This window comes from Asterias amurensis, chromosome 14 (assembly GCF_032118995.1).
Source record: "Asterias amurensis chromosome 14, ASM3211899v1".
Lineage (NCBI taxonomy): Eukaryota > Metazoa > Echinodermata > Asteroidea > Forcipulatida > Asteriidae > Asterias > Asterias amurensis.
Window position 1 is genome coordinate 14,766,479 of NC_092661.1, and position 27,809 is coordinate 14,794,287.

General features: G+C 39.2%; 3 protein-coding genes and 8 non-coding genes across 15 annotated transcripts in view; 1 reads left to right on the top strand and 10 right to left on the bottom strand.

Annotated features, from left to right (window-relative positions):
- LOC139947570 (uncharacterized) overlaps positions 1–5,212 on the bottom strand; it is a 40,119-nt gene extending 34,907 nt beyond the window's left edge. Inside the window, exon 1 of the mRNA XM_071945512.1 lies at positions 5,069–5,212. The gene's annotated coding sequence lies outside the window, so the exon portion shown is untranslated. The remainder of the gene's footprint in view (positions 1–5,068) is intronic.
- A 1,024-nt stretch (positions 5,213–6,236) lies between these two features.
- Trnah-gug (transfer RNA histidin (anticodon GUG)) lies at positions 6,237–6,308 on the bottom strand. The gene has a single exon. It is a non-coding gene; the product is annotated as a tRNA-His (tRNA).
- A 105-nt stretch (positions 6,309–6,413) lies between these two features.
- Trnah-gug (transfer RNA histidin (anticodon GUG)) lies at positions 6,414–6,485 on the bottom strand. Its single transcript has one exon. It is a non-coding gene; the product is annotated as a tRNA-His (tRNA).
- Positions 6,486–6,610: 125 nt separating this feature from the next.
- Positions 6,611–6,682, bottom strand: Trnah-gug (transfer RNA histidin (anticodon GUG)). The gene has a single exon. It is a non-coding gene; the product is annotated as a tRNA-His (tRNA).
- A 100-nt stretch (positions 6,683–6,782) lies between these two features.
- Trnah-gug (transfer RNA histidin (anticodon GUG)) lies at positions 6,783–6,854 on the bottom strand. The gene has a single exon. It is a non-coding gene; the product is annotated as a tRNA-His (tRNA).
- Positions 6,855–6,959: 105 nt separating this feature from the next.
- Positions 6,960–7,031, bottom strand: Trnah-gug (transfer RNA histidin (anticodon GUG)). Its single transcript has one exon. It is a non-coding gene; the product is annotated as a tRNA-His (tRNA).
- A 105-nt stretch (positions 7,032–7,136) lies between these two features.
- On the bottom strand, positions 7,137–7,208 carry Trnah-gug (transfer RNA histidin (anticodon GUG)). The gene has a single exon. It is a non-coding gene; the product is annotated as a tRNA-His (tRNA).
- Positions 7,209–7,313: 105 nt separating this feature from the next.
- Positions 7,314–7,385, bottom strand: Trnah-gug (transfer RNA histidin (anticodon GUG)). The gene has a single exon. It is a non-coding gene; the product is annotated as a tRNA-His (tRNA).
- Positions 7,386–7,489: 104 nt separating this feature from the next.
- Positions 7,490–7,561, bottom strand: Trnah-gug (transfer RNA histidin (anticodon GUG)). Its single transcript has one exon. It is a non-coding gene; the product is annotated as a tRNA-His (tRNA).
- A 1,610-nt stretch (positions 7,562–9,171) lies between these two features.
- LOC139946803 (uncharacterized) overlaps positions 9,172–27,809 on the top strand; it is a 35,611-nt gene continuing 16,973 nt past the window's right edge. For 4 of the 5 annotated variants that reach the window (XM_071944506.1, XM_071944507.1, XM_071944505.1 and 1 more), the window contains exons 1-12: positions 9,172–9,249; positions 10,077–10,238; positions 10,391–10,513; positions 11,427–11,486; positions 13,990–14,148; positions 14,886–14,984; positions 16,241–16,421; positions 17,156–17,340; positions 17,913–17,996; positions 19,205–19,380; positions 19,871–19,931; positions 20,479–20,693. In XM_071944506.1, the coding sequence (XP_071800607.1) occupies positions 9,202–9,249; positions 10,077–10,238; positions 10,391–10,513; positions 11,427–11,486; positions 13,990–14,148; positions 14,886–14,984; positions 16,241–16,421; positions 17,156–17,340; positions 17,913–17,996; positions 19,205–19,380; positions 19,871–19,931; positions 20,479–20,693 (1,553 nt within the window). In that variant the 5' untranslated portion in view covers positions 9,172–9,201. The remainder of the gene's footprint in view (positions 9,250–10,076; positions 10,239–10,390; positions 10,514–11,426; positions 11,487–13,989; positions 14,149–14,885; positions 14,985–16,240; positions 16,422–17,155; positions 17,341–17,912; positions 17,997–19,204; positions 19,381–19,870; positions 19,932–20,478; positions 20,694–27,809) is intronic. The other variant, XM_071944509.1, reaches the window with a different exon arrangement.
- LOC139947113 (galanin receptor 2b-like) lies at positions 22,058–25,931 on the bottom strand. Its single transcript, XM_071944956.1, has one exon. The coding sequence runs from the start codon at positions 25,572–25,574 to the stop codon at positions 24,561–24,563; it is 1,014 nt and encodes a 337-aa protein (XP_071801057.1). The 5' UTR covers positions 25,575–25,931; the 3' UTR covers positions 22,058–24,560.

A 27,809-nucleotide genomic window follows, 5' to 3' on the forward strand; every position in this document is an offset into this window, starting at 1 on the left:
ACCCATTTAAAGATGCACTTTAGTATTTGATGAGTTTTTGGGGCCATACTTTTGAGAGCTCTTCAGTCCATTTATCAATATCATTGTTTGTTGAGAAACAATTTCGGAGCCGTTGAAGGAGAGCTTCTAATAGTTTACCTCGAGGCTGTACTTATACTTGATTTACAAATTCATCTTATGACAAACACACAGTCGTCGACTCATCAATTAAGACATTCATATCTTTAATTGTTTTTATTTTGAGGGTGAAACTCAACTATTATTTATAATGGTTTCCATTTTAAAAGTTATAGTACTTCACTGTAAATGGTTAATGCATTGGTAAACAATTTGCACCACTCTATTTGCGAGATATAAACGAAAAGTACACACTTCAAAGCACTGGAAACGTTTGGTAATTGTCAAAGACCAGTATTCTCACTTGGTTTATCCCATCATAATGCATAACATAACAAATCAATGGGAGTCTGGGCTCAATTGGTCATCAAATTTGCAATTATATAAAAAAAATTAAAAAAAATAAAAACCTTGGTGCATTACTTTGTGTGCTTTCAAATGCATAATACAAGGCTTCAGCTGAAATCTTTAAATTTGTGAGTGAGAAATTTCCTCTTTCTAAAAAACTACGTTACTTCAGAGGGACCTGTTTCTCACAATGTTAAACAGCTCTCCAATGCTCGTTCCCAAGAAGTTCCTATATGCTATTGAGTAATTACTAATAGGGTCCATGCCTTTAAGTAAATATTTATAACGAGCCCAAATTATTTTGTAAATGAATGCTAATGTATGTGCTTGATGGCTGTAAAGGTGCTATGGGATCCCGCATGACGTTTTTTTTCATGTCTTCGCTATTAAAGCGTGCCACCAAATTTGATCTGATTTCTTTTCTTCCGTCAAATATTGGTTGTGTTGTGTATTAATTGAGAACTTGATTTATTTTATTATTTTATTAACCTTTCCTATAAGAACCTAAATATATTTAGGAATGTGGGTCTCGAGGCCCAACTTATTATAGACTTGATTCAAGTCCCATTCTCGTGCGAGGGGTCCCTATAAGCATACCCGCCGTCAAAATATAGCTATTGCGGTCCAGTTTGGGGAATGCAGAGCATCATAAAACAATAGTTTTCTGGCGATGGTACGGGATTGGGACTTGAGTCACGTCTACACTTAGTATAAAACAATAGTTTTCTGGCGATAGTACGGGATCGGGACTTGAGTCAAGTCTGCACTTATTAAAGAACCCTTGCCCAACAGCCCCAGTTCCCTTGCACTATGCTTTCATTAGATGCTTGATTAATGCTTCAGACCTGAAGCCTTTCTGAGATTCAAAATGTGTGGGTTGAAAATTACAAACTCTTTCTGAAATGTATTAGCACGATAAACGACTGGATGGGCGTGGTCAGCAGCATCGGTGCCGAATAGACCTTTATCATGGTGTGGTCATCTTGATTTTACTCCATTCCCAACTCATTGTAACCAAACTGAGGCTGGGCGAAATAATAGCCTGGTGCTATGCGCAATGAATGTTAGCATTCATTACTGTTATTGGAAACAGGGAACATGACCAAGATGGTGACAGCGTGATAAAGGTCTATTCAGGGAGAGACCAATGATTTGCAAACAGGGGATAAATCTAACAACTTTGCCGCGCGTAGAACCTGTATACGAACCACCCAGAGTTATCAGCAGATTTCAATTGCTGTATAGATAGATGCTTCTCAGTTTGTTAGGACAGTGTTGATCAAAATCAGTATAGATTTTAATCATATCAGTCCAACTTAAAGTCACCTGGAAATATATATATATATTTTTTCAAACATAAGAGTATATGCTTACGAACAATAAAACAATTTTTTTTGTAATTGTTTGTCACGATTTATATGTTTAAAAAATATATAAAGTTGTTTGGTCAAGTCGTGAGTTGGTACATTTCAAAAAGTGTTTTTCTGCATTCAGCAGCAATACACCTGGCCGGAAAAAAAAGATTTTTTATTTTTTTTGAAACGTACAAACTCACGATTTGGTCCGTACATGTACTTTGCAATTGTGTTTACTCTACGCATTACAGGCAAAGTCTGCCTCGATTGACGTCACGAACAGCGCCCTCTCGGGTCGGGGTCTACTCTTAAATTTGTAAATAACATAAGAACTGATTTTTTTAAACCTTAGCTAACTGTTTATTCACATTCCACTCATCAAAACACATATATTAGTGACAAAAGCTTTATTTTGAAAAAATACCACTTCCAGGTGACTTTAATTTTTATTCTCAGGAAATCAAATCATTAAAGGCAGTGGACACTATTGGTAATTATTCAAAATAATTATTAGCATAAAACCTTTCTTGGTGACTAGTAATGGGGAGAGGTTGATGGTATAAAACATTGTGAAAAACGGCTCCCTTTGAAGTGCCATAGTTTTTGAGAAAGAAGTAATTTTCCACGAATTTGATTTCGAGACCTCAGATTTAGAACTTGAGGTCTCGAAATCAACCATCTAAACGCACACAACTTCGTGTGACAAGGGTGTTTTTTTCTTTCATTTTTATCTCGCAACTTCGATGACCGATTGAGCTCAAATTTTCACAAGTTTGTTATTTTATGCATAATGTTAAGATACACCAACTGTGAAGGCTGGTCGTTGACAATTACCAATAGTGTCCAGTGTATTTAAAAGGAAGGTGCACGTTTGGTAATTACTCAACACAAGTATTAACTTAAAAACTGACTTGGTAACGAGCTGTTGATAGTATAAAACATTGTGAGAAACGGCTCCCTCTGGAGTAGCTCAGATTTTGAGAAAGAGTTAATTTCTCACTAAAGTAACTAAAGACTTCTATAGCCAGAAGTCTTTTATTCCTATCTGAAAGCTCACAAATTCGTCCAACAAGGTTTTTTTTTCTTTCATCATTTTCTCGCAACTTCGATGACCAGTTGAGCTCAAATTTCCACAGGCTTGTTATTTTATGCTTATGTTGGGATACACCAAGTGAGAACTTGGACAATTACCAAATGAGTTCAGTGCCCTTGAATGATCTCCAGTGGAGCAAGACTGTCCACTTCAAACGAAATGTTAATAACAGAACACAAGTTGTTTTCTTTTGCTGAAAAGTTTCCGCTACAATATGAAACCAAAGCGGCAGTGGGCGGCCAGACTGGAGTGCGATTCCTCTGACGATTGTCAACAATCTTAAAGGCACTGGACACGTTTGGTAATTGTTAAAGACCAGTATTCCCACTTGGTGTATTCCAATATATTATACACAAAATACAAAACCTGTGAACATTAATTGGACTCACTTTAATATCGCAGTTGCAAGAAAATAGGTGGTGCATAATAAAAAGGCTTCAGGCCTGACGTTTAACTGTTATAGTTTTAGTGAGAAATTACCTCTTTCTCAAAAACTACGTTACTTCAGAGGGAGCCGTTTATCACAATCTTTTATACTATCAACATCTCTCCATTGCTCGTTACCAAGTAAGGTTTTATGCTAACAATTGTTTCGAGTACTTATTACCAACAGTGTCCACTGCCTTTAACCTATACAATGAGCAACTTATGGTATCTGAAATAGCTCAGAAGTCTGACAAGTTAGTACTGTAGACAAGAATGCTTGCTGTAAAACAGTGCCGCCTAGTTTAACCCTTCTGCGCGGTAAAGTGTTCTGTGTTCTTAAACGTATAAACTATCATGTTAACAACCATCAAACCATATGAACAAGGGAGCGTTTCTTGGTCTTTGGTCAAACTGGGCATCTAATGCGGACACAAGTAACTCCGGTACGTTTTCAGCATAATACTGACGTGTTTTTCCACACGTGGCATGCATTTTACACGACACACGGGACCTACGGCTTTTCGTTCCACCCGAAGGACGAAGCAATAATTGTTAAATGTCTTAGTCAAGGACACTTGATGTCAAGACTGGAACTCGAACCCACACTCTGCTGATCAGAAACACAATGGCCCAATTTCCTAAAGGCTGTAAGCACAAAACAAACTTGCTAAACACAGAACAAAAGTATTGCTTAACAGAAACTGGTTACCAGCCAAAATCACATTAAGTTTACAATGCTGGGACTGGCCAGGACTGCTAAGCATTATTTCCTGCTAAGAAACAGCTTTATGCAATTGGGCAAATATTATATAGCCTGGTGCGCTACACTGCTCGGCCAGGACGCGCAATAAGTGACTTGCTCGGGTAATTCTAACCGTCTGGTTCGAATCCAACACGAATTTAACGGCGGGCTTTGACCACGCCATTCTTTATGCAACTGTATCCTGTTTTAGTTTGAAGTAAAAAGTACAATAATAACAACTGCATTTCTATAGAGCCTAACACCTCCAGAAGAAAGTCTTTGTGGGCGACAAGAGGAACACAAGAATATGTGTACGATGAATTGAACAGAAATGTTTTGAGAAGAGTCTTGAAACTTGAGATAGTTGAAGCTTGTTCGATGTGTAGAGGGAGATTGTCCATAAATGGGGTGCCGCAAATTGAAAACAACGTTGACCATTATTTCGAGGACATCTATAGGCCTTTAGTACAATAAAGTTGACAATAAAGTTAGCGTACAGGGCATGAAATCTTGTTACACGTTTTGGCCTAGAGAATGTGAAAGCTTTTTGGTACCACTCAACTCAAGCAAATAAATTATTTTCTTGTCAATTAATTAATGTTTTTTTTTGCAAGCACTCTTCTCCTCTCAGAAAACTTTGTTGTATCTAGCTCAGTAGATCAACACTATATCACAGATCAGTTGCACACTAACAAAACAATAAGCAAATGCAAATGGAAACAATAAATATTCAAAACCGAATTATAGCTTTTCTCTCAAACCACAGAGCAAGGAACAGCTCAAACCGAGGTTGAGAGGGTAATGGTCAGTGCTCCCTTTATTGGGATTATCTATTATTGCTTTGCCAAAAGGGGGACACGTTAGACAAGGACGGTGTCTGATATTGATTCAAGGGGGTGATGCAAACTCGATTTACAGCCCTCTCTCTTTGTTGTTTTTTGTCCATTTCAAAACTGACAATTTAAAAGAAAAAAATGCTGGCCTTACCTTTTTGCGATGCAAATGTCTACTCCTCAGTGGCTGTGACGTAGTTTGGAAGCTTCAAGAATCGTTGGGCTGCGTTGTCTGCTGTTTGAGATCGGGAGATGGAATGTAATGCGATAGAGTTATATTCAGTGAGTGACATTGATATCGACTGTCTGTTGGTTCTATAGGCTCGGTGTGTGATGAGGGGGGCCTTGAAGTGATACCGTCACACCGTTCGAGACCAATCAAAGAGAGCCTCTCGGTCATGTGAGGTGGTTACCGCTTCGTCCCGACCAATGAGAGAGGTTGACACTTTCGCTGATGAATATCATGAAGCACAGAATGTGTGAGAGTTTACCTCTGCGCTTACGAGTTGATCTGCTGTCAGTGATTATGCTCTATGAATAAACATGAGGTTGTGTGTAATCGTTACCACTGGCGCTATGCGGATAGGCGACTTGTGCAGGTCTATAAATCATGAATAAGCATGAGGAGATGGCAGTGATCAACCAATTAAGGTATTGACAATGCATAGCTGACCCGTCAAAAATAATTAATGATTCAATAAGTAGCTAAACAAAAAAGACTCTGGCAATTCAACCATGCATACAAAGCCTCATTTCTGCTCTGCCGTTGAGTGGCCTTTTAGTGCATTTATTAATAATTGGAAATAAAACAAAAGGAGTTTTCCAGCTTAGCCTTTGGCAGCTTATTTTTAAATAATTAAAGTATATCTGGCGCCAATTACCTCGGGGAAATGTCTTTAGAAATCCTGGTTTATCTACCAATTTCAACTGTAGTCTAATGCCATTACATAGACATAACTCACTATACTATACCTTCCTATAAAGGATTAGGAAAACATAGTCAAGCTGCCCAAGGACTTCATGGCGTTGTTATTCAATTAATTCATTCATTCTGGCTTACAAAAAAAAATACAATTCAATACAAAAAATGCGAGACAAAGAGTTACGAACAACAAAATCAAACAGAGTATAGTTAATTTTGGATGTGGATTGCGGACACGTACTTACTCAATCAAAATAATTGTTAGCATACAAACTTATTGCGACCACGATCACGGTAAGCTACTTGGCCGTACGGCTGACATTGTCTTCTTTTTGTAGGTTTAGTTTGTTAAATTGAATAAAGATTTTGTATTAAAAAAGGGATAGTAAAATAAAGTTTGTGCCGTGACCAGGATTCGAACCTGGGTTATTGCGACCACAACGCAATGTCCTAACCACTAGACGATCACGGCAAACTACTTGACCGTACGGCTGACATTGGTCTTCAATTTACAGGTTTAGTTTGTTAAATTGAATAAAGATTGTGTATTAAAAAAGGGATAGTAAAATAAAGTTTGTGCCGTGACCAGGATTCGAACCTGGGTTATTGCGACCACAACGCAATGTCCTAACCACTAGACGATCACGGCAAGCTACTTGACCGTGCGGCTGACATTGGTCTTCGTTTTGCAGGTTTGGTTTGTTTATTTAAAGAAAAAACAGATATATGTAAAAAAGAGAAGAATTTATAAACCAGGAAACAAAATAAAGTGTGTGCCATGACCAGGACTCGAACCTGGGTTATTGCGACCACAACGCAATGTCCTAACCACTAGACGATCACGGCAAACTACTTGACCGTACAGCTGACATTGTCTACTTTTTTAGCGTTTAGTTTGTTAATATCTATGAAGTTTTTATATTAAAAAAGGGAAAAATAAAGTTTGTGCCGTGACCAGGATTCGAACCTGGGTTATTGCGACCACAACGCAATGTCCTAACCACTAGACGATCACGGCAAACTACTTGACCGAACGGCTGACATTGGTCTTCGTTTTACAGGTTTAGTTTGTTAAATTGAATAAAGATTTTGTATTAAAACAGGGAAATTAAAATAAAGTGTGTGCCGTGACCAGGATTCGAACCTGGGTTATTGCGACCACAACGCAATGTCCTAACCACTAGACGATCACGGCAAACTACTTGACCGAACGGCTGACATTGGTCTTCGTTTTACAGGTTTAGTTTGTTAAATTGAATAAAGATTTTGTATTAAAAAAGGGATAGTAAAATAAAGTTCGTGCCGTGACCAGGATTCGAACCTGGGTTTATGCGACCACAACGCAATGTCCTAACCACTAGACGATCACGGCAAACTGCTTGACCGTACGGCTGACATTGGTCTTCCTTTTACAGGTTTAGTTTGTTAAATTGAATAAAGATTTTGTATTAAAAAAGGGAAATTAAAATAAAGTGTGTGCCGTGACCAGGATTCGAACCTGGGTTATTGCGACCACAACGCAATGTCCTAACCACTAGACGATCACGGCAAACTACTTGACCGTACAGCTGACATTGTCTTCTTTTTGTAGGTTTAGTTTATTTAATTGAAAACCGATTTTATATTAAAAAAGGGAAATTAAAATAAAGTGTGTGCCGTGACTAGGATTCGAACCTGGGTTATTGCGACCACAACGCAATGTCCTAACCACTAGACGATCACGGCAAGCTACTTGACCGTACGGTTGGTCTTCGTTTTGCAGGTTTAGCTTGTTTAGTTGGACAAAAATGATGTCTACAATGTAAATTTACAAAAACAATAAGACAATGTGTGCCGTGACCAGGATTCGAACCTGGGTTATTTCGACTTGGGTAACCACTAGACGATCACGGCAAGCTAGTCGACGGTGGGACTGACATTTGTATTTTTTTTTTGGCAGGTTTGTTTTTGTTAAATTGAATAAAACAATTAATTTGTGCTACGATTTGTTTTCATTTTGAGATACTGTTATTTGGCGCCGCGTCTTGTCTTTGCCAAAATTGTTGCACCTTTTTGCAGCTTTATTGTACCATTAAATATACTAACCTCTGAGACCTGGTAATTTAAAAAAAAATTCATGCATAATACCAGTTCTGTTTTAAAATTCCTATATCCATCCCTATGTAAAAAAAAAAATAATTGCTTAGCATGCCATTTCTTCCTTTTGATATAAAAACAGGATTTAACATCACCGACCAAATATCAATTTGTATCATATATTGTCAGCCTATGTAATATTGTTTGCTTTAGATTCCCGTGGCATTTTGGTTGGTAGGCTAATCCTGTTTTTATCAAGGATGACATTTCTAAGCATTTTTTGTGTGCTTAGCATGCTCTGTGGAATTGGGCCAGGTAGATTTAAAAAAATGTTCATCCCTAATACAAGTTCCGTTTTAAAATTCCAATATCCACCCCCATGCCAAGAAACATGTATCCGGAGGTTAGTATTTTAATAGTATTAATACCTCTGAGACCTGGGGTCGATATCACAAAGAGTACGGACTAGTCCTAACTAGGACTAGTCCTAGGAGATATACAAATTACATGGATGGTTCTAAGTTAGGACGAGTAACTGGTCCTAACTCGAGATAAGACTAGTCTTAACTCTTTGTGAAATCCACCCCAGGGCCCAATTTCATAGAGCTGCTAAGCACAAAAATTTGCTAAGCATGAAATTTTTGCCTTTATAAAAACAAGTTTTCCAACCAAATTTCCATGTGGTTTTCCGGATAAGCCAACATTCAGCTGAATACCAGTAACAGGCAATATCCATCAAATGGAAATTTTGTGGGTAATCTTGTTTTTATCAAGGAAGAAATTTCATGCTAAGCAAAATTTAGTGCTTAGCAGCTCTATGAAATCGGGCCCTCATAAGTAAACAAAAAATGCATGCCTATTACAAGTTCTGTTTAAAATTTTATCCATCCCCGTGTGTCAAGAAACACAGGGCCCAATTTCATAGAGCTGCTATAAGCAAAGAATTTTGCTTAGCATGAAATTGCTTCATTTGAATTAAAATAACAGGATGTTGATGTTTGCTTATCCTGAAGATCACGTGAAAATTTGGTTTGTTATCCTGTTGTTATCAAGGCAAACTTTTCATGCTAAGCACATTTTTGTGCTTAGCAGCTCTATGAAGTTGGGCTCTGCTCAGAGCATGAACCGGGTGTGACGGTTGCAAGGAATGGCTGTTTATTTAGAACGGCTGTTTAATGTATAACGAATTCGGGTAAATCTAAAATGTCGCGTGGCGATGGCATCAACGCGCTGTGTGAGTATCACATGCAACAGCCGTATACTTTGCCCAGTTGCTACAAACATCCAAAATGGCCGCTGTCAACAACGGAATGCGGACTAGTCCTGCTTCACGAAAAGTAAGTGATGATACACCTAAAGTTATCATTAAAGTAATATATTTCTAACCTATTGTTATTCAATGCACTGTTCTAAGAATTGTCGGTTTAAAAATGTTGTATCGGTGTCTAGTTAAGAATAAGAGAGACAAAAGCCGACCGTGTTTTGTGAGTGTGGGTCGGGGGTGCGAGATGTTTCGAATTCGAATGCGGAATGGGGATGTCGATTGAGTGAAATGCCAACTTCCTTGCCCAGCCCTAGAACTAGAGGTTCGTTCCGACTTCTGAAGTGTTGACATAACTTATTATTGTATACTAAACAAAGAGAGGTTTTACATTCATTGATTAATTCATTTATTCATTCTGTTTTTAACAATAACATGTTTAACTTTATTGTCACTCACACATGCACACACATAGCACATACAGTGAAATTCTTAGTTTGCCTCGTGAATACAAAACATATTAAATTTTTAAATTAAAATAAAAAATTAAAAAACACAGTGTATGTTGTGGACTTTCAAGTTCTCGCTACACTCCATTCTATAGTCCACTGGGCATGAGTGCGCGACGTAAGCCATCCCTAGACCCAGTAACTGGGGCGCTGTGTTCCTTTTTCGAAATTTTGACATTTTCTGTCATAACTGGGGCGCTGTATTCCGTTTTCGAAATTTTGACATTTTCTGTCATAGTTACAGCGCCCCAGTGACTGGGTCTAAGCCATCCCCTGGTTCCCCCCCCCCCCCCCAATTATCAGCAGATTTGAACATACCAATATCCAGATTCTTGTGGTTTTTTAGTTGGATATAACAATTCCCTAATTTTGTATTTTCTCAATTTTCTTTTAGCTCAATAAAAAGGAAGTAAACGTCAAGTTCCAATCGGTAACAACAGGCTTCACACAACAAGAGAAGGTTGCTAGAGAGAGTTCATTCGACACAACGAGATCGTTGTTCCTCCATGCTCCGGGCATCCCAGTGTCAGTCCCAGATGAACTAATCAGGATAAAGGCAAGATTAGAGTCCCGCTCTTTAAAACACAAAATCGTCTAATGAGGCTAAAAATGCTAACAGCTACGGTGCAGTATCAAGGAATTTAAAACATGGAATATTTGTTTGCATAGATTTATATAGAAATAATAGAGAGTTGTGTTTTTCCACAGATGTCAAATAATGGCAAAAGCAAAAAGAAGAAAAAATCCCAGAAAAGGTCCGAGAAACCAGAGAGTCTTGACCCGTATGAAACGGATGACAAGGAAGCAAGACGACTGAAGGAACTACAGGAGGTACGATTGGTCTTTGAAATGATTTAAAATTAACAGCTCTCTGTAATGTGTGGAAAGAAAAATGTTGGTGTCAATGACAAATTATGTAAAATAAGCAGTGTTGGTCATGGTGGGCGGTGTCGGGCGGGCCTGCCCGGAACTAACAAATTTCACCAAGCAAAATACACTGTGCTGCTCAGCACAGATTTCCCCTAGATTGTACCTCGGTAATGATGGCCCCATATCTAAACATAAATAACTTTGTTGTACCGCTCGATCTTGGTGGACTAAAATGGATTTAGAGCCGACCACTAAAATTGGTCTAGCTACATGTACAACACCGTTAATGCATGATTATTTTGTTGGGATTCAAGCCAGAATATTGGCAATTGTCGCATGGGTAGCGACCTACGAGCACCATACAATTGCTGAAACACGCAGGAAATTATTCCAGCATGGCATGTCTCCTGTGCTGCTATAAAAATGTGACATGAGTGAGAAGGGTCTATGGAAACAATTGCTTCCATGCCCCATGTAATTGCCTCAGTGCCCCAGTAGCGAGATAAGTGTACCGGATAGATTGTTCAGACACAGTACTAAAATTTAAATGGTTTGGGTCCAACTTTAGTAGGCTGTCTGAACATGGCCACTGAGGTGCCCTTTATGAGGGGCAAGCCTCACAGAGGGGCAAGCCTCATAGAGGGCATTGCCTTGTACTGACCACTGAGGTGCCCTTTATGAGGGGCAAGCCTCATGAGGGGCAAGCCTCATAGAGGGGCAAGCCTCATAGAGGGGCAAGCCTCATAGAGGGCATTGCCTTGCACTGACAAGGAACAAAGTGTCGGGCCTACTTGTGCTCTCCTAACTCCCTAATAACTTTAACAATTGAATGTGAACCTCTTTTGCATGCTGCTCATGGACCCCTTGCTTGCAGTGTATTCTAGCTGGAAAGAATAACAAGGATATTTATGAGAGGTTAAAACCCCTCATGTTGGTAAGAATATCACTCACTCGCTGTTTGACTGTGTATTAACTTTATTTATCTTCAAGCAAACTTGAATTCTCAGTTCAGGGCCTTTATATTTCATGGCTCTACTTACCACTGAATTCTGCGCTATGCGATCACCATTCTCTACTAAACTGTGCAAGCACCGAACTTTTGTGCTAGCTGCGTACGCGAAGAATGGCAAGTTTGCTTGAAGAAAAACTCATAATCACATTGGGGCTCATGGAGTAGTGACAAAAATCATCTGCGCCCCGTATCCAAATTGGCCTTCATCAGCCCCTCTGGACATGGGACAAAGAAGCAAGTTTTTGTCAGTATTACATTGGCGCTAATGTGATTTATAACTATGTAGTTACAGTATTTAAGGTCTCATTTTTTTCTTCTTTTGCTAACAATTTAGTTGAGACTTAATGAGACTTTCTTCACTTAACCTAATCCTGTTAACCCATCTTGTCATATTATTTTGTTGGCGAGTTGACCAAGCATTTAAAAACATTCATGACATGAACATTTTGGTGGCACAACGGTATCCGAATATTCCACACTGTGTATCCCTTCACAACATACATGTAATAACACACTAAAAAAAAACGGGTCGACTGTGATTTTGCTGGCTGGCATGGTGCATTGTCATTCAGGCCTGGAATTACACGCAGTCCATGAAGCACATGGGCTCCAATGCCCCCTGATCTGGGCCTTGGTGCCCCTACAAAAGTTTCCCATTGATTTTAAGATTTTCCAATGGAATTGCCCTTTGCAATATGATTATGGCCTTGCCCTTTTCAAAATGAAATTCCATTCAAAACCATGCTTGATGATATTGAATGGTCAGTGAATAGTTGCAATGGACCCTTCCCATGAAATATGCTAATTATATTCATGCATGCGTACAGACCCTGTTGGTTGGCAAACACCATAGAGTTGTGCACTAAGCAGACGCGCAATCGCGTCTGCGTCACGCACCCATTAGCCGTGTACAAAACAGCGCGATGTTCCCTCATTTTGCCAACCAAAACGTTAGTGCGCAAGCGCTATGTGCAATTTACATACACGTATTTCATGGGAAGGGTCTATTAATGTACTCATGTATGTGTCCTTATAGGGGCTGTATGATGTCTTGATGGTGTAACCCAAAAATGGAATGGGAGAATTTTAGGGCCACTTGGTGGCAGCAGACTTACAGTCTGAAGTACATTTACCTGGTGAATCCATTGTGCCTCTGATCATGCTCAGAACCACATGGATAGAACAATGGAAAGTTACAAAACCTGCCGCCACCTACATGTAGATTAAGTCAGAACGAGGGACTGTAGTTGACTATTGTCGACCATTGGGCTACTTTGCCTGGTATCCAGAATGTATTAATACCATGCATAGGTAACCATGGAACATTGACTAGTGGTTGACAAACCTCCCACATATTGTGATGTTATTTGTGTCGAATCCATTGTGCCTCTGATCATGCTCAGAACCACATGGATAGAACAATGGAAAGTTACAAAACCTGCCGCCACCTACATGTAGATTAAGTCAGAACGAGGGACTGTAGGTGACTATTGTATCAAGAATGTATTATTAACATGATTAATAGCAATGCATAGGTAACCATGGAACATTGACTAGTGGTTGACAAACCTCCCACATATTGTGATGTTATTTGTGTCCCTAGTTTTAACCATGTCTGTAATTCCTTTGCACTTGCTCTGGTAGATTTTTACTACATAAAAGCACCTTTCATAATCGTTTACCCCAATTCCAGAAATCTAGGCCTGATAGAATTACCCAAAATACATCGACACTGTTGATGTTTTCCCATTCCACTAGGCACACAAAGTTATCCCAGTAACAAGAAGCCATACGCAATAAAATGGCTCCTGGCACAAATAATGTGGCATTACTGTTGCATTTTTGTTGCTAGAGTTACCCCAAGTAGATGTTTTTCCATTCCCAGAATCCCTGATGCAGAATTTAACCTTCACGAATGGCAGAAAACCGATCAAACTTTCACACTTAGTTGTCTTGAAACGCAGATTTTCACATTAATTTCTAACACCCTTTCTCCGGTAACATTTCATTACGTCCTTCTTCCTGTCACACAACGGAAAAAGAACTGTTTTATATTATCATAATTCTCTTGTGTGTTAGCACAAAATTTTGGTCAGAAAACCGATTAAACTTTCAGACTTGGATGTCTTGGATGTCTTGAAGCAGCTGGGGTGTCGTGGCCGAGCGGATAAGAGCACCGAACTCAAGCTCTTGTGCTTCTGTTCAGCACAGTGTGGGTTCAAATCCTGGTCTTGACACTTGTGTCTCTGATCAAGACACTTAACTATATTTGCTTCTCTCCACCCAGGGGTAAATGAGTACCTGTGAGGGCAGAGATGGTTATTATTATTATTATTAATATTCTGTAATTTTTTTTTCCATCCTTCTTCCTGGCAGACGACGGAATAAGAAGTGTGTAATATTATGATTATTTTCTTGCGTGTAGCGCCATATGAGAGTGATGGACGATTTAACCAAACTACGGAATCATTACTACGTGGAGTACATGAACAAACTGACGGACAAAGTGGAAGAACAGAGACAGGATATCCAGAAGAAGACAGATCAACTCAACCGCAGGATCCAAAGGAAAGAGTTACAAGAGGTATGTTTCACTCTCCTAGGCCTATATATTTGTCTTGGTTTTTCCGTCGCTCTTTCCTTGACCATAGGATTTTCCTGTGGGGCAGGAAATTGCCATCAAACAGGGCAGAAAGGCGAGCAAATCTCTAGATTTCTTTTTATGGCAGGGATGTAATTTCTCCTTTTTTCAACCGGAAATCCGTTTTCGTGTGACCCCCACCCCCCTCATAAAAACACAGAGATAAAATCATATAGAATGCTCCAGCTTGCAGAGTAGGAATCCTAAACCAAAGATAAGTATTTGTAAGCAGGCTTCGCGCTCACAAGCTTAAGCCTGGTTCATACTTCATGCAAATGCGAAGCGAATTTGACGTGAAATTGACGTTGCAACCCTCCTTTCGCAGCGATATTCGCAAGTGAGTTGAGCAGAGTTGAACTGCTGCGAATTTTTCGTTGCGAATTGGTGACGTCGACATTCGTATCGCATTCGCAGGAAGTATGAACCAGCCTTTACGTTCTCTCTCAAGCTTTCATGCTTTGCGCTCGTACATGTAGTTCAGTTTTTTTTTAAACAGCCTATTACCTCCCTGATATTGTGATGTAGAGCAGCAATCCACAAACTTTTACACCCAATGAAAATTTCAGGCACTTGACTACTGTGGGCAGAGCCCTGCATGCTTCAATATGGTTAAACACTTGCCCTCTCAATGATATCTGCACTGCGTTTGATTTGACTTTATTCCTTCTTTTCTTGTTCAGAAGAAAGAGGCCCATAAAGTGAAGAAGAGGCATGAGAAGTCTTCCATAAATCAAGACAACACTTTCTTAGAGAATCTGCCAAAGAGTAAACTGTACCAGGTAACTTTTTAGAAGATTTGCTATCGTCCGAGAAAGTAAGGCTGTGTTCGTAATAGTGGCTATGGCTACTACTGCTACAGCTAGATTTCGGCATCATCATGTGTTGAAGTATAGGCCGTCCTTAATACGTTTTTACATGCTAAAACTGAGACGAAAATTATTACTTTTACTCATTTCTCAAAAACTACAGCACCTCAGTAAGTAAAATTTAAAGGGAAGCTTTCTACTATCATAATCTTCAAACTGTGTAAGTTTAATGTAAATCTTTGGACATTGTGTTTTTTGTTAGGAAAAAGTACATACATGTATACCCTCTAAAGCCATTGGACATTATTTTGGGAAAAAAAAAAAGAGAAAAAAAGTTCATAGATTTACAGGGTTTACAGAAGGCAATGGTGAAAGACTTCTCTTGAAATATTATTCCATGAAATGCTTTACTTTTTGAGAAAACATTAAAACAGTTATCAATTCTTGATACATGTCATAACACGGCCAAACGTGCGTAAACAAGGGTGGGTTTTCCCGACTCCGATGACCGATTGAGCCTAAACTTTCACAGGTTTGTTATTTTATATATAAGTTGTGACACACGAAGTGTGGGCCTTTGGAAAATACTGTTTACCGAAAGTGTTCAATGGCTTTAACAACACCCTTAACAACAATCATAGCCGTAGCTGTAGCCGCCTATTTGGATTCGGCTTTAGTCTTGCTGAGCACCGTCTATTTGTCTCGCAAACAGGAGCTGGGGGTTCTGAAAAGATCAGATGGTGTAAAGTCTCAACGTTTTAATCACTACGCTCTGATCATCTTCAGAAGAAAGCGCATAATGTCGAGGTGCAGGGTATTTTAAAAAAAACTTGCTTTCTATATTTGTGTTCCAGCCATGCGAAGTTTAAATTCCGTCTTGACAATCAGGGCCAAGTTTCTTAAAGCACAAAAACTTGGTAAGCATTGACAAATTTTGCTTAGCAGAAATAGGTTACTTGCCAAAATCCCGTACAGTTACCATTGCTGCACCCTTGTTTACTGGTTTCCTCATAAGGTTTGCAAGCTACAGTAAATAAGTTTGTTTATGAGGCATTCTTGGTTAGATCAATACCAGAAACACATAATAATAATAATAATAATAATAATAATAATAATAATAATAATAATAATAATAATAATAATAATAATAATAATAATAATAATAAATATTAAAACATTATTCTAAGAAAGACATTAATAATAATCATTCTGTTTGTCCAATATTGTAGATCATTTGTCTTGAAGAGAAACTGTTGAAGGAAGGAAAGCTTAGGACCCTAGAAGACCTGGAAAATTTCTGGAATGACATCAGTAACCCCGACTCTTTCCAATTGATGTTCGGTGGTGGAGAGACCTTAACGACTCTTGGCTACGGGACGCACTTGGGCACACATGAGGACATCCAGTCCGGTAAGAAAATTCCCGAACTCTTGATCAGGGTTGTAGCTTAGACCAATTTTAGTAGTGGGCTTTTAGTCAATTATTTTTTCGAAAGTCCACCAAGTGCTAGCGGATCAACAAAATTATTCATGTTTAGTTTATTATGCGGCCATGATTGCTGCAAGCTTCAGACATGATGCCAGGTTTCTAAACTGTTCGTGTATGGGGCCATTGCAATTAAAGTCAATGGACACTATTGGTAATTGTTAAAAACCAGTCTTCTCACTTGATGTATCTCAACATATGCATAAAATAACAACCTTCACAACCTGTAAAATTTTTAGCTCGATTGGTCGTCGGAGTTGCGAGATAATAATGAAAGAAAATGACACCATTGTCACACGAAGTTGTATGCTTTCATCAGATGCTTGATTTCGAGACCTCAAATTCTAAACTTGAGGTCTCAAAATCAAATTCGTGTAAAATTACTTCGTTCTCGAAAACTACGTCACTTCAGAGGGAGCCATTTCTCACAATGTTTTATACTATCAACCTCTCCCCATTACACGTTACCAAGTGAGGTTTTATGCTGATAATTATTTTGAGTAATTACCAATAGTGTCTACTGCCTTTAAGTTGAACTGAATTTTGAATGGCAAGTAGATACATGTACACGCATGGTGTTACCGCAAACCAAATTTTATATATTGATACCTCACCATGCAATGCCTCAAATCCCATATAACTCTTATATTTCTCTACAGAGCCTTCTGTTTGTAACAGCTTAACTTCCTCTATGAGTTCCCTGCACCAACACGACCAGGAGGAGAGACCCATGGACTCCTTCACCCGAGGCCTGTCTCAGATCGCTGAGGACAACGAGCCCTCCCGCCCAGGAACCAAGACAGGTGGAAGTCACAGTTGGGCAGTAACGCAGCAATCCAAAAAGGTCTGTGTAGATCATAGTAGTAGTAGTAGCAGTAGGGCCATTGCCCGACACGGGCATTCATCGCCAAATTAACCTCTTGAAATAGCTGAGTGCTCTCTTTTCAAGCTCCTTCAGCCTCCGTCAATCATTCATGCCTTGGGGCAAGACTGTTCCAAATGCAGGAAAGCGCCCTCTGTTGTCGATTTTGTTCTAGCCCTGTGAAAATGGCGACCAATGGTTTTGTAGCTGAGAGATATTTTTTTTCAAACTAAAAAACTAAATTCTTATAAAAGAAATGTAGCCTATAACTTTAAAATTCTCCAGTTGTGGAGAAACTGGAGACTGGAGAAAGCTTTGAAAATCACGCTTAGCAGAAACAGGTTGTTACCTGCCAGATTACCATGGAATGTACATTGCAAGTGACTTACTTCCCTCTTTCATTTGTTCTTAGCAGAACAATTTGCTTAGCACTATTGGCTGCTTAACAGCTTGATGAAATTGTGCCCTCTTTGGGAAAAGGTTTTAATAGAACTCGATAAGCACACAAAGGCTGGCTGTTTTACCTATAACTTCATTGTTATTTTTTTTTACAGACGGATAAAATGATAAAGAGAGGCAGTAAAGACGTGACAAGTCTTAAGGAGCAGGAGAATGACCCTACAGTCAAACTTGGAAAGGTAAATTTATGTTTACTTCAAATTTAAGTGCACACAAGTCTAAAGGCCCTTCAACATGTGACCCTCGGACATCGCACCTGTGGCACACACACAAGACAATTATTAACAAAGCTATCCTTGTAAAAGCCAATGGACCCTTTCGGTAAACAGTGTTGTCCAAGGACCACACTTTGTGTACCACAACTTCTACATCAAATAACTAACCTGTGAAAATTTAGGCTCAATCGGTCATCGGAGTTGGGAGAAAACAACTGAAAAACCCACCCTTGTTTGCGCGTGTTTCGCCGTGTCATGACATGTGTTTAAAATAAATCCGAAATTCTCGATTTATATTGTTTTGCTGTTTTCTCAAAAAGTAAAGCATTTCATGGAATAATATTTCAAGAGAAGTCTTTCACCATTGGCTTCTGTAAACCCTGTAAGTTATGTGTAAATCTGTGAATTTTATTTTTTTTTTCTGAACCGAAAGGGTCCAATGGCTTTAAATAGTATCCTTTTTAAATTTTTAATTATTACTGTGCCATTGCCAAGGACCCTTGCTCAATGTGATAAAATTATTCTCATGCACAGAATGTGTCACTAGTGGAACTAAGTGTTCAGTGAATAAACAATCATTACCTACCCCCCCCCCCCCTGAAAACAAAAATAATAATAACAATTCTTATATAGCGCATTTCACAATCAATGCGCTTTACATTAGTTCCCTGGTCATAGGGCCAATAACATCCCTTTTAATGTTTCTCAGCTCCCTTGGGAGTATACAACCTGGGCAGCAGTTTATATCGCTCCAAAGGCTTTTTCATTCACAATATCAACCTCTACCTTCGCAGGTACCCATTTATTCCCCTGGGTGAAGAGAAGCAGTTATAGTAAAGTATCTTGCTCAAGGACACAAGTGTCACGACCGGGATTCAAACCCACACTCCGGTGACTTAGCACCAGAACTTGAATTCGATGCTCTTAACCACTCGGCCATGACACTCTACAAAAAACAAAGGGGAAGTTGGTAAATTTGTGTTTTTAGAAGTCTTGTGAAATTTGGTTAAATAATCACAAACAAACAATGTGACGGACAATTGACACCAACTCCAAGGATCGTTGTTACTGGTGCTCGTGTGAAAGAGCCTTTTGTTTTTCAACTTTCAAAAACATCTACTCTTTCTACTTTTCCTAAGTCTCACAAAATCTTACTTCCAACGGATTGTTAGGTGGAGTTTCCTGCGTTGTCTTGTTTCACCCTTGACCTGGAACCAGCCAAGGCAGATCCAGCTGTCATCAGGATGCGGGAGGAGTACAGGCAGAAAGCGAGGGTACGAGAGTACGAGAAGAGGAGAGTCTTGAAGATGTACGAGACGTCATTGACGCACCAGGCTGCCACGCAACGGTAAGTTGTTGTTTGTCTGTCAATGGCTCTCACTCCTCTCTTGTACATAGTTAATCTCTAGTTATTTATTTATTATTTGCTTTAACAATGTAGTAATTTTGTATACTTTTATTCCCTTTTGATATTGTTCCATTTCTATTTACTAATTAAATCTCATAATTGTTCTATTTTCCAACAAGAGTATCGAATAAACGTATTATGAAATAATTGTCCTATTGGGTCTTTCATGCTTCTGTCGGCTCTTTTGATGGGTTTTCCCCTCTGGCCTCTAATTTGTGTATGTGTGTAATTCATTGTAAAATTTTACTGTTTTTATAATGTTTAGTATTTATATTTGTATCCGTCCTGTAAATAATCTTGCGCTGTTGGATGTTGTATAGTATAAAAATAAAATGAAATATAATAATATTATTGAATTGAATTGACCAACTTATTCTGTTAGCATACCCTCTGTCATGTTCTTTATTTTCTATTTCTTGTTTTTTTGTAGAATAATTGGCAAGAACTCTGAGTTCACTAATGTCCTCACGGGACCAAGTTTAGCCGATGTGGTTCGTATTTTACCTTTTTTTTGTTTTTCTCTTACCAAAATTAGTATGCAACTTATGAATGTGTATGAGTGCATTGGACAGAGTGTTTTCTTGAGTTGAATGTTGAAATGTTTATAGAATGGAACATATTATAAGGAATTTTACTGTTTTATCCATTGCACAGATAAAAAATGTTCTTTAGGGGAAGTGAAACTATTTTTTTAGTGTTTAAAGGTGCTTGCTCAAGAGCACAAGTGGTCATGACTGGGATTTGGACCCACACTCTGCTGCTGACAACACCATAGAGCTTGGGTCCAGTAAAACAGACTGCTCACAAACGTACTTGACTACTGAACAGAACTTAAATTAAAAAAAAAAAAAACTTTAACATTCCAGTCATATTTTCACAGGCTTGTTATTTTATGCTTAAGCTGGGATACACCAAGTGAGAAGATTGGTCTTTGACAATTACCAAATGTGTACCTTCCCTTTATCTATTTTTTGCACCCTTAAAAAGCATAACAGAATAAATTTAATCAGTCAATCATTCATTTCTCTCTTCAACCAGACTGGAATGCTATCCTCGTCCAGTGATTGCAATTCCCACTGTAAAGAGAGTGACCTGTCATCGGAAAGGCCACCTCTTGCTCTGACGATGTCTGGAGAGCCTCCAAGTCGGACATACCAACAACATTACGACCTTCAAGACGATAATGATGACAGTCGCTCTGTTGGCCGGTCAAGTAGACAGAGTTCTACAAGCTCCAATGTCTCCCAGACAAGGTAAAGTTTTATTTTGTTTTTGAAATGTAAAGAGCATCTTGAAGCCATTGGACACTTTCGGTAAACAGTATTGTCTAAGGCCAACACTTCGTGTATCACAACTTCTATATAAAATAACAAACCTGTGAAAATTTAGGCTCAATCGGTCATCGGAGTCGGAAGAAAATAACGGGAAAACCCACCCTTGTTTCCGCACGTTTCACCGTGTCAGGACATGTGTTTACTATAAATCCGTAATTCTCGTTGTCGAGAATTGATAATTGTTTCAATGTTTTCTCAAAAAGTAAAGTATTTCATGGAATAATATTTCATGAGAAGTCTTTTTCCTTTACCTTCTGTAAACCCTGTAAGTTATTTGAAAATTTGTGAACTTTTTTTTTTTCCTGTTCCGAAAGTGTATAATGGCTTTAAAAGGCAATGAACACCTTTGCTAATCGTCAATGACCAGTTATCTCACTTACATGTATCTGAATGATACAGTTACCTAACCCGTGACTCCTTTCTTCTTTCTTTCTGCTCCAGCATGCAAATGATTGCACACCTTTGTTCCATTTGTCTCTATTGAAACCCCTAATCCCCTAATCCCCTAACCCCTTGGTGCCAACTTATGTAGCTGTAAACAAAATAAAAATGGGAAAATAATATATACACTATCAATATTTAGCCGTCCTGATCACATCCATTGGTACACGGACGGGTCTGGCAATGCATTTCACTTGTCCGTGTACTCCCCAACCTCCACTGTGTTGTCCATTTAGGGGGACCCGGTGACGCGTTTCCCAGGGATACTGTGAGCCAGCACCACTACATGTTCATGTACCCTTTTCTTTGTTCCACGTGTGTCCATTGACAACCGTAATCCATAAACTACACTATCGCTTCTGGCGGTTGAAGTCCGTTTTGCAATGGACTTTTGTTCCATGCTGCCGGTGGACGTAAATATCTGTCCGCGAGTTGCGAAATGAAAACGCCCGCTACGGGCATTCTATCGAAGGATATTTGAAAATTCCGACGCAAACATTCTTGGCATGGGTGTATTGATCTATTATCGAGGACAAAACTTTTACCTTTCGCCGGGGGATAACCGCTAATTTTTTGTTTGAAAAATAATACCGCTCAGGGCCCAGCATTTTTTTAATAATACGGACGTGAAGTGGTTAAAAGACTTCAGGCCTGAAGCCATTCCTTAGGCAGCTGAAAGCACACAAATATGTGAAACAAAGGGTGTTTTTTGCTTTATTATTCTCTTGCAACTTCGATTGAGCCCAAATTTCCACAGATTTGTTATGTTATGCATATGTTTGGATATACCAAGTGAGAATACTGGCTTTTTGAAAATTACCAAACGTGTCTAGTGCCTTCAAGCAAGTCATTGTGCCAGACGTTGTTCAAGTCTAACTTGCAAAATGGTTTATTGACTCATCAAAGATAAAGCGATGATGAAATAATAATAATCATGAGGAGGTTGTCAGAGGTCAGAGTGAACCCATAAACGGTAAAAAATGACACACACACACTGCGTGATATTTCACTTTTGATTTCCGGCAGTTAGCTTTCACTGCATTGTATTCCAAACCACACAGAGTTTTGATTTGAGCTCATTCCACTTTCAGTTTTGTCAATTTAAATTTTTTTAACTGTTCAGGGACAGAAAAATATTGATCTGTTGTGATGGTTTGTCACAGTTGAAACTGTATTTCCAATGTGGAAACAAACAAACAAACAATCAAACACCCCCAAAAAAGAAACAAACAAACAAATAGCACAAAACTCCAAAAAGATCAGCAAACAAAGCCTTAGAAAGTTATCAGTAGTAATTTTACATTCAAATTGTGTAAATTTTTGTCCATAAAAATAAAAATTCAAAATTTATATGCTAAACATTGAGAAAAACATAACACTAAAAAATACAGTTGTAATGATAAAACTATATTTACACATATAATTTTACAGCGAGAAAAAAAAATATATGTTAACTATTTCAGAAAACCGACAAAACTAAATAAAGGCCTTAAAACCTTAAAATCATTAAGGTGTGTTACCAAGTCAACAAAGAAATTTACATGTAGTTGTTACATAATTTATTCACAGACTTTCTTCCCCTCAACTCTCTATTAAACTATTTTGTTCCTTGCCATCAAGAGGTTATTGATCATGTTTATAATCAGATAGTGTTTCAATTCTGGGTCATGAAATGTAAATGGTTTGCACAAAGCTATTAACCTTCAATGTATTTCCTTTAATATCTGGCCACTGGCCATTGTGAAAACAACAAGATAAATACAAGGGCACAATTAAGCCTCGGCAACTAGTGCGATTAGTGTCAAATTTGCGACTATTGATTGCTTAGTTGCGAGGCGTTTACTGTTTTTCAACTACTAAAAGAATAGCTGTGACTGCCTGTTTGGTGCAATTGTGTCGCTCACAACTGTTCACGACAACCAGACTTCAGTGACACAATCCTCCAATCCTTTCAGCGTGAATTTTACTATATTGCGCCTCCGGCAAACATTTGCTGCAATGCATTTTTGAAATTAAAAATTATTCACGACTAGTGTTGAGGTCGCGACTATTTGAGGTACGACTTGTTGATAAGTAAATTTCACTAGTCGCCCAGCCGTCGATTTCACAAAGAGTTAGGACTCGTCTTATCTCGAGTTAGGACGAGTAACTTGTCCTAACTTAGGATTAATCTTAAGGTCTGCATGCTACAGTGCTGGGTTGGGACTCGTCCTAAGCCCTAAGATTAGTCTTAAGTTAGGAAGAGTTTTGTGAAATCGACGGCTGGCCTACTGATAATGCAACTTCTGACTTCATCAATTGCTTAAAGTTCTTATAAACTGACAGGTTTAAAAGACCAGTATTCTCATTGGGTATCCCAACTTCTATGCGTAAAAAAACAACTCTGAGAAAAGTTGAGCTCAATTAGCCTATAGTCATCATTGGAAAGTGAGTGAAACAATCAGACAAAAACATGATGTTATTAGAAATCAGTGAAATCATAAAATAGAATTTTGTTAACAATTTCTCGGTGACCGAGCTTGAGCTATCACAGTTTTTCTTTTAAATACACATTTTGATTCACATAAGTTGTGGATATAACTTTCTTTGACATGGTTAAAATGTTTTCAAGTTATTTAATTACTTTCTTTTTTTACAACTTCTGAATAAAACTTTTCGAGATTATTAAAAGTGATATAATACAGTTTATCATACACCCATAATTATATAATTTAAAGACATCTTTAGACATTTTATAGACCGTATTGAATAACCCCTTCGTTGCTATGAAAGTCGCCATCTTGTAGGTCAAACCGTATGTGTGTCCAAATGGGTACATCAATGAAGCACGCATTCAGCAGCATTCCTGGTTTGATTTCTACGGCACATGCTCGCACACACCCATTGCACAGATGCCAATAAAGCCATGTTGCAGGGCAGATATTTGAACAGTGACGTCATATTCAATACGGTCTATAGAGAAAGTGTAAAACTTCTCAATAGAGAAAGTGTAAAACTTCTCAAACAATCAGTGTAGTATATTGCCTGCCAGAAAGGCCTAGGAATGTACTAAGGTCACTTGTTACAAGGTTTACACAACTCACCATACCACCCCCATTGCGTATTGACCAATCACAACTCATTGCGCCACCAAAAGTCCGACAAGATAAAGTCGGACATGCGTCCGTGTATGCTTGGCGCACGCGGCAGAGTTGTGCAGAATGGCATAGAGAGGCTCACGTGTTCTTGCTCGCACGTGCGCCGTGGGTGGAGCCTACTGGATCGGTCTATTGTACCATGATTGGTTTTACAAAATATCAGTTTGGAAAATATTTCTTGGTATTACTGGACACACGGGGTGACTGATCAGACAGAAACCTCCGGAGACTGATGTGACGTCGTTGGTGTCGTTTCCGTACGTCTGAGACACGGCAAAGCCTGCCTTAGCCCCTCCTGGAACCTCCGATACTTAAAGGTATAGATGATCGGATTGGCGCACATGTTGAAGAAGGCCAGGCAGACAGAGACGTTATAGAGTGTCTCGTTAATGTGGGTGGTACCGCTGACGTTGAAGTAGAAGTAACACACCTCGTTCAGCGCCCAACACACGGCAAACACTAAGCTGACTAGAATCAGTGTCTTGATGATGTTACGCCGGGTGCGCTCGTTGTTTTTCTCCATCAGCTGTTCATGGTTTGTTCTGTTTGTTGAGTTCCCGGATGGAATATGGCAGATGAGTTCATCCCGCAGCGTCTTGTAAATCCGGGCGTATGCGATAATCATGAAAGTCAGCGGGAAGAGGTAGGTGACAGTGAGGATGAAGATCGAGTAGACTATTTGAGCTCCTCGGCTTGAGAACTCGTTCACCACACAACGACCGTCCTGGACGATGTGCATTGCAGCGTAGTACGACTGGTAGGTGTAGCCCACAACCCACGGGAGACAGGCCAGCAGGAGTGACTTTGGCCACTCGAGTAGTGAACAGCTCCTGTACTTGAAGGGGTAGACGATGGCGAAGTAGCGTTCACCGGTTAAGCAGACCAGGTTGAGGGATGACGTGATGATGGTGGCCCAGAAGAGATACTTGGAGTTCCAGACCGAACAGAGGAATCGTGCTGCTACCGGGGAGGAGGCGGGGAGGTCCGGCTCCGGAGTCAGGAAACACAAGATCAGAAGGATGGAGGTCACCAAGTCAATGATGGATTGGTTGACGATTAAGATGTTTATATTACCCTTGCGCGATTTCACCATGTGTGTCAGGACGTAGATCACTAAGCCATTACCCATAATGCCCAGGCTGGCGATGACGCCATACACGATCTTGAGACCCAGCGAGAGATTCGTTAAGTGCCACTCTGCCATTGGATCCTGGTCACCCATTGTTCTTTTTTAAATACCTTGAAAGATACAGATCCAGTGCCGGCTTTTGTTTACTGCTTCAGGAGTGACACATGCGACGTCTGTTTTCAAAACCAGGGATTTACAGTTGCTTCTCTGCTTGGTTGTTCGCTTTGCTGGAGCTACCAATGTTCTGTCTACTTCAGGAGAGACTTGTTGTGGATACCTGTGCTCACACTTCACAGTCTTGAACTACCACAGTACAGCAAACCTTACCTGTAATCCCAACGACTGTTGAAATCGACACTGTTGTGTGTCACAGTTGACTTGGCATGCAGTCAAGTGTCAATTACCTGTGTGCCTGATTTAGAATACAAACTTTATTATGCAAAACAAACCTCGGCGCATTTCTGTCAGGTATGCTTGGTACGTGCCTTCTTGTACACTTTATGGATACTACTTCCTGCTCAGATATTTGTGTATATGAAATAAACTTAAAGATTGCGGAAACACAGAAATGACTAATAATGTGAAAACCCAGTAGCACTGCTTCAGGAAATAGTTTAGTCTTTTTTTTATGGCCAGATTAAAGAAGTCATATCAGAAATTGGGATTGTAATTTTGAATGGCCAGTTCCTGCTCAGATACATGTACATGTGTAAATGAAATAAACTTAAAGAGTGAGTAAACACAAAAGTGAATAATGATATAAAAAAAGAATTTGGCACAAGTATTGCATCAGGAAATATGGCCAGATTAAAGACATCATATAAGAATTAGTGATTGTAATTTGTGTGGCTAGTTTAATGGAATGTTGTAACAGTAAAATATTTTGAAGAAAGGCAGAGCTAATACATGTAACTGTCCCTGATTCTGCCAGAAAGTTACTTAAGAAACAAGCTAATCTTTTCATGTTCTGATGAACAAAGTTGACCTGATAATGGACAACTTATTCTCTAAAGACCGAGCTAGTCTCGCTTGTATTAAATTTTTGAGAACCAGATATTTGATTCTTTAATGTTATAGGCTGTGTATACGCTCACAAATTCAAAGGAAAACCACACAATTTCCAGGACTAGTTGTGCTGAATCATTTTATTCTACTTTTAAAATATCTTTCCAACCATTCATTTCATAACCAATGCTTTGAGTGAAGCTGAAAGCCCCAAATCCGAAGGCATAGTTCCTGGTAGGGCGCTACATTGGTTTAGCCCCACCCTACGAAAAAAAAAATGAATTGTCAATAACCATAGTGATTTAAAGGGACACAATGCCTTTGAACAGCCTTTGAACAGTCGAGTTGGTCTATAGGCCTAAAGCAGTTAAAACATGATGCACACAAATGTGCCTCGAAACTTTGTGGAGTCAAGTTTTTTTACTCCATAAAATGGCCGGCTGTGTTACTTCGCAAAGTATTTATGTACATGTATGTAAACCGATGTGTATTAGTATACAAATATTAACTTCTTCGAGTGCTATGGTTAAAACTATGACTCCCGAGGTGATCCCCGGAGCGTTCTATTTTCCCGAGGTAAAGGCGAGGGGAAATGGAACGCTCCGGGGATCACCGAGGGAGTCATAGGGAAAATGGAACGCTCCGGGGATCACCGAGGGAGTCATAGTTTTAACCATTGCACAAGTAAAAGCAGGTAATATTTGTTTTATAACACCCCAAACATTTCTAAATACTGTACTATTAAGTTACAGACCTGAATGCTACAATCCACAGACGACACAAATACAGATTGCGAAAACTTTTACTGTGCTGCATGTAGCGTTATGTAATCCGAAATGGTTACAGACTATTAATTGATCATCCTCGCACGCAACGGTCGTCTGGGTACTGCACGCCGTGTGATAGTCTTAAGACTAGCGCAGGGCAAACCGATGCACTATCACACGGCAAACCGATGCACTATCACACAGCCGCCGTCTAGTAAAATGTGACGCGATCTAAACCAATGAAAAGGCAGAATAATGGTAAGGGGTGTTATAACACTGTATACTTTCCCGTATCTGTAAACGAAAAACAGGCAAATTACTCGGCTGGGATTTGAATTTCACGTCTTTGCAATTCTAGTGCAGTGTTTTACTAAACAGACCACGGAGATTGCCCGACAGCTAGAGGTAGTTGGAATCCTATATTTTAACAGCGGGTACCACAATGATTTAGTTGTCATTTTTGTTTTATTTATTTATTCTTTTTGGGGGGAGGGGTGTTCAGTTTCCTGACTGTAACCACAATTCACAGTTGAATAGTCCCAACTAATGTGGACAG

Coding starts and splice junctions, on each gene's coding strand:
- LOC139947113 (XM_071944956.1), bottom strand. CDS start 25,574: ATGGGTGACCAGGATCCAATGGCAGAGTGGCACTTAACGAATCTCTCG.